This window comes from Vitis vinifera, chromosome 7 (genome assembly GCF_030704535.1).
Source record: "Vitis vinifera cultivar Pinot Noir 40024 chromosome 7, ASM3070453v1".
Lineage (NCBI taxonomy): Eukaryota > Viridiplantae > Streptophyta > Magnoliopsida > Vitales > Vitaceae > Vitis > Vitis vinifera.
In genome coordinates, this window is record NC_081811.1 from 3,611,579 (window position 1) to 3,618,213 (window position 6,635).

At 36.8% G+C, this 6,635-nt stretch overlaps 1 protein-coding gene across 1 annotated transcript; it reads right to left on the reverse strand.

Moving 5' to 3' along the window:
* Nucleotides 1-208: 208 nt before the first annotated feature.
* Nucleotides 209-883, reverse strand: LOC100248573 (glutamate synthase 1 [NADH], chloroplastic). The gene is made up of 2 exons (XM_010653891.3): nt 640-883; nt 209-456 (listed from the first exon to the last, which is right to left on the reverse strand). The coding sequence occupies exons 1-2, from the start codon at nt 758-760 to the stop codon at nt 299-301; spliced, it is 279 nt and encodes a 92-aa protein (XP_010652193.1). The 5' UTR covers nt 761-883; the 3' UTR covers nt 209-298.
* Between the last annotated feature and the right edge of the window lie 5,752 nt (nt 884-6,635).

Sequence of the window (6,635 nt, forward strand, 5' to 3'; positions counted from 1 at the left end):
GGCGTTCCCATCCCCGTTATGGAGTTAAAATTAAATCCCATCCCTGGCCCGTTCCGACCCGGGTATGTGTTGGCGGGGCGGGGCGGGGCGGGGCGGGGCGGGGCTGTGCTGTGCTGGGCTGGGCTGGTCTGTGCTGGGCTATGCTGGGCTGGGGTTTTCATCTTTTGTTGATTTGAAGATGTACGTCAGATTAATTTGGATAGTCATAGGAGATGAATTTGCATGATATAAGACTAATATACAAATGTGTTCAAAATTCTATGGAAAGCCATTTACATGATATAAGAGCAGGCCCATCCTATGGCTCCATTAGAGCTGAGAAATATTCATACAAGGCCTTTCGATCATGATCCATATTCTTGTCATTTTGCCATGCTTCAGGTATCATCATCATGACAGCTTCGGGGAGACTTTTACCTGCTCGAACCAGAAGCTCAAGAACGCCATCAAAAGCTCCTATAAAGCAAACAAAATTCAAACACAAGCCAGTTAAAAAAGGCATGAAAATGCACCTGCATGCTTCCACCAATGATTCATGTATTCATAGGAATTAGATAGTAAAACACATGGATTCATACTTGTATTGATATATATCAATGACTGTGCATATATATACAAAATGTTGAATTACAATCTAACCTGAATCAAATGAGCTGGCATCTACAATGGGTAGAAGCTTCCTCATCTCATTCTTTGATAGGCCAAGTTCCTTGCACTTCAATAGACCCTCACGTGCCTTCATCCTGAAAAAAGAAAACATGCGGCATCAACCCAACATTTCTTCAATTGTTCTAGAATGGAAAATTAATTAATTAGACTAACAAAAAAATACAAAGAATTGACAAGGTCACAGAGACGCAATGTGCTTCAATTGTTTAGAAATATATGTTTGCTCTTACAAGATAGTATAATATTCTCAACAATTATCTCAGAGAATATGTAGCTAAACTACCCCAAACCATTGTTGTTGTTGACAATCAAAACAAATATCATGGCACCAACAGTACAACACAAATAAATTGATTTACTACTACTGCTGGAAAAAGAGCCCTTTCATGTCATTCTTTCCAATTTATGAAATTTTGAGCAGCCTTAGTTTATTATAGAGAAAATTTTGAGGCAAAGTTCTCTGAGACGCAAAATAAGAAATGGAATTCTCCTTATGATATCATATTACCATGTAATGTTTGGCATTTCAGAAGCAGACTCCTCCTTGAGATAGAAAATCAAGGCCATTTAGTATCAAGACCAAGAAAAGCAATAACTTTTGCAAGAAAATGGTATAACATCTCAATTGTTGGTATTAAATCTATACTCAGGATTATTAACTTTTTAATGCAATTTCAAGGAAAATATAAGATTTCTACCGCAAGGATTCTTCACAAACTTTTTTAGAGTACAAAGAAACAGAAAGAAAAGAGAAAATGTGCAGGAGCTCTTATAGCCTACCTCCTTGTGACAACTCCAGGCTGAGTTCCTGTAACTAGCAAATCTCGTATTTGCTCATTATAAACTTCTAGGACACTAACAGATATATCATATCGGAATTGCTGCTGCCGCTCCTTGATAATGTGAAACAGCTCTTCAAGAGTCCTAAAGTTAACTCCACGAGCTTCATCAGTGCCCTCCATTGTGAAAGTCTTCCCTGTTCCAGTCTGCCCATAAGCAAATATACAGACATTGTACCCATCTAGAACTGAGGCTGCAAATGGTGCAGTGTCTTCAAAAACATCAGCTGTTCAAACATCCTGTGCGAAAACAGAAACAAATCCAAAAGATAAAAATTCAAATAAATACATTCTGAGCATGGGTGGCAGCATGGGTATTAGGAAGTTTGGGGTATGAAGAGATGGATGTGAATGAGGAGTAATGAAATAATGGAATGGGTAAGGAAAAAACACGCAAAGCAGATCAGCCTATTCACCAAGAGTTTTAGCACTAGGCACTGATATAAGGCTGATATTATGGTCAGCACAAAGCGCTTTGACGAGTTTAATATAGTCAGGCTGGTTGCAGTCCTCTGCCAATACACAGAGCTGGGCAGCATGTTTCTCAATCGCCTTAGCACCTTCATGGAGGCCTCGTACAAGTCCACCATTAGCCAATGATTTCCTCAGGACAAGTTGCAAGGCTGTCATGAGGTCCAAGGTCTCACCTGGAGGGGCACCAGCAGCCTCAACCATAACAGATTCATCTCCAGACATTTTTCTCAGTGTAAGTTCACAGATGAGAAGCGTCCTTCCTAGATGATCCTGGTATGCAAGCTCTGAACAACAAAATACAGATAGAGTAGCGACGAAGAATACTTCTTTTGTCCCCTTCAACTCATTTTCCGCTTAGACACTTTCTCCTCCTCTCATCCTCAGATGACCTTTCTTCTTTCAAGGGTATCTCTTCTCTTAGAACCCGTATAATGGATAGAACAGAGGTGGCCTCAACAATGAAGAAAAAAAATGCATGAAAACAGAGCACGGAGGGAAACAAATAAAAAGGTCTTCAAAGGAAGATTCACATCATGAGTCATCCGTGAACTTACCTCCCATCCAAAAGACATTCTGAGCATGCCACAGAACTTACCTCCCATTAAACAACACATCAAACCAACAAGCTAATCCATGCACTCGAGCCCACAAGGGATATGAACTTCAGTGGGATTTCAATTTCATACAACTCTTCTTCCTGCAGAACAAATCAAGAGATACCTGTGATGACTAGTGGAATGTTGTCAACCAACAAGCATAAAAAGGCAACCAACCTTTTTCCAGAGAAAATAAAAATGAATCAAGCAGCTCACTCCAAAAACACCAAGGCCATGGATCCAAGGCACTCCACTATGCTCCCATCTTTCTATTCAGCTTGATATTATCTTAAGATATTCAAAACTATGGGGGATAGGAGTTCACATGAAGTCGAGATAAGGCTACAATTCTGTCTATATCAAAACAAAATCATTTAAACCCATAAAGATTTTCAGTAGCAGCAACACATTTGAATGCAACATAGATAAAAAATACTAGCACATATAAATATACAGGCAATGCATTTGGACCCTAGGATATTTTAAACGCAGCCATTTTCCCTCCTGCTCTGTTGCTGTTTGATTAAGACAGTGCACACTTCTTTGATCATTTATTCCAATTGAAAAAGAATCATGAAAAATTGTTAAACTATAACATGACTAGACATGTACTGGTTCAATTGCACAGTTCCTCAATACTATACAGCAATACTTCTAGTATGTAACCAAATTACAACTGAATTGGTTTCACAATTGATAACACAACTTATCTTCTGATTTCACACATGCATCACACACAAGGAAGAAAACCTGATTGTTATACTTTGAAAATTCACATAGATACACATTTAAGTGACTTCAAGCATTAAATCAGCACCAATCTCTACCTCAACCCAGTTCTCTTAAAGCATCACATGAGCATTTGTCCTACAAGCTGTTTGACAATTTTTACTCTAGGGGTAAAATTTCAAATCTTATCAGACCAGGAAAAACAGTCTTCATTTTGGAAGTAAATTTTGTTTTGGATAAACATGAAACATAAGAACTAGCACCATATGTTGCCAGGACCACAAAATTTTTTCATCTGGGCTCAATCTCGAAGAAGGGAAATTCACATATAAAATAGATATGTGCAGTGAATAACAAGCTCAAAATTTCTTCATAAAGTAATCTAATACCTTTATTTTAGCGAAATCTATAGTGTGAGATATAGAAGGGGCCACCAATAACCTTGGATCAAAAGCATCTACTACTGGCTGTAGAAAAGTAAATTAAGACACAGTAAATAATTAGGCGGAAAAACCTAAATCATTGAATAGCAGTTACCATGAAAATATAACAGAAGAGCAGCATAGCAGTGATAACAAAATGTCATCCATGCACACCCTGCACCAGAGATTGTCAGTGATCACTTGCCAAGAACTTCTGCAGAAATTTCATTAAGCTTTGGAAAACCACCATCCAAAATAAATCTCCAAACTAATTTCATTCCAATTTTTCTACTACTGACAAGGGGAAAATTTATTGAAAACTACTGCAATTGGGATCCATATTCTGATCAACTAAGCCAAAATTTTCTTCAATTTTGACAGTTAGTATGCAATATAAATCTAGCATGAAGTTTTTCTTCATCGATGTTACTACTAATACAACTCAAATTCCTAAATCCCCTTTAACCAAGCTGGACTTAGAAGGCCTGTTAATGGCCTTTGGACTAGGCTGACCAGACCCACTTCCTATAACACAGGATGTCAATCTAAAAGAAAAGACCAGGTTCATTTGAGAATTTGTACCTTCCTTTTCAACGCATTGTTGGCTTCAATTAGCATATGTTCCTGCACCCACATTTCCTTACAAGGACTCTACCTTGCAAGTCTTGAACTTGATTGTAAACAATGTGGTTCTTAGTTACAACCATGATAATTAACATCATAGAAGACATGCCAAAATATAATATCCAAAATTAAAATATATCCATAAGCTTAACAACATTGAAAAAAAAAAAAAAAGGACATTACAAAGACATTGTTAGCAAAAAAGAAAGATAAAATGTCTCTAACATCATCTTAAGTAAAAAATCTAAAGCACAAGTAAATCATCATTTTCATCCATCATTGTGAGTTGGGGCTGCGAGTCATGAATTGATGAATCACCTAGTAAAAAAAAAAACACCAAAAAAAAAATTAGAAAACTTTACTAAATATTTTAATAAAAAACAATTCATAAAATTGATAATTATGTAAATTGGTTACCTTCTTTTTCCTTCCATAACCAACTTTGAGCACACATTAAGGCCTCCAAAGTATCTGGATGAAGCCTACTGCGATGTTTTGATACCACCCTACCACCCGTGCTAAAGGCTGACTCAGATGCAACTGTAGATACCGGAATAGCATAGATATCACGAACAATCATTTGCAAAGTCGGATACTTTATACCATTTGTCTTCCACCAACTTAAAACATCAAAATTTGAATTCCTTGGCAGAATAGACTCCTCTAAGTAATAATCTAACTCCGACTTCGTATGACTTTCTCCAGTGGTACTATGAACAAATAAGTCAAACTTTGAAAGAGGATCTTGTTCATCATAGTTTAACTCCAAAAGAGTTGAACCTGATGAAGTACCATAGGATGAAGTTTTTTGCCCCAAATTAGACTTTGATTGATACTCAGACAGCAACTCATAACACATTCCACGGATTTTTTCTATCTCATTTGAAGCTTCAGACCCATACATTAGTGGAAAGTAAAACTCTAAAATCTTTATCTTGTATCTTGGGTCAAATATAGCTGCTATTGCCATCACAATATGACACCCACTCCAATACTTGTCAAACTTTTGCAACATACTTGATGCCATCGTTTTCACAACATCATTTGAGCATATCAACCAATCATACAATGCCTCTTTGATTTCACACACTTTGATGAAGAAAGTATTTGCAGTGGGATAATTTCGTCCTGAGAACAACTCTGTTATGTTGTAAAACAATTTCAATCTTCCACATATTTCCTTTGCCATATTCCATTCTTCCTCTGATGGCACAACCATGTAGTATTTTTCACGTTGCTTCAAACGTGGGAACACATCTTTATATGTTATAGCAATTGATAACATCAAGTATGTGGAATTCCATCGTGTCTTACAATCAAGACTTAACTTCTTAGTGCATGGAATACGCAATTGGCGAGCTGCATCTTCAAACTTTTCCATTCTTGATGGGGTTGCTGACCAATATGCAACACTCTCACGAATTTTTTCAATTTCTACTTCAATGACATCCAAACCTTCCTTAACAATTAAGTTCAACACATGTGCCGCACATCGCATGTGGAAAATTTTTCCATTCAATAAGAGTGAATCGCTCAAAGATAATTTCTCCACCAAGATATTGATCATTCCGTCATTACTTGAGCAATTATCCACAGTGACTGTAGAAACTTTTCTATCCATATTCCAATCCAACAAGAAATCCATTAATACATCTGAAAGAACTTCTTTTGTGTGTGGAGGAGGCACATAAACAAACCTAAATTAAGAATAAAAAATATCATTAACACAAACAATATCATTAAAGGATCAAATAAAAAAACACTTTGCAAGTTAAAAAAAAAAAAAACATAACTAACCTTACAATATGATGGTGTAGTAACCAAGACTCATCAATGTAATGTACAGTGATAGCCATGTAGCCTTTCTTTTGATTTGATGTCCACATATCAGTTGTGATAGCAACTCTACTTTGAAGTTTCTCTAAGTAGCTAATCATCTTATCTTTCTCAACCTCATAAATCTTCATTATATCACCCTTAATCGTATTGCGGGAAACCATCTTAAACAAGGGTTGGAGACTAGTAGCAAATTCTCTAAACCCCAGATGGTCAACGATTGAAAGTGGGTACTCATGCAATATAATTGCACGTGCAAGCTTCTCTCTTGAGATTTCTTGATCAAAGGTAAAACCACCAATTTGAACTTTTCCATGACCTTTTCTCTCTATTGCCAAGAATTGTTGCCTAATATCAACATTTCTTCGTTTCATGCACCTATCTATGTGTACATGTAAGTGTTTTGTCCCATTCTTGCTATCGGCCTTAAGCTTTCCCTTACAATG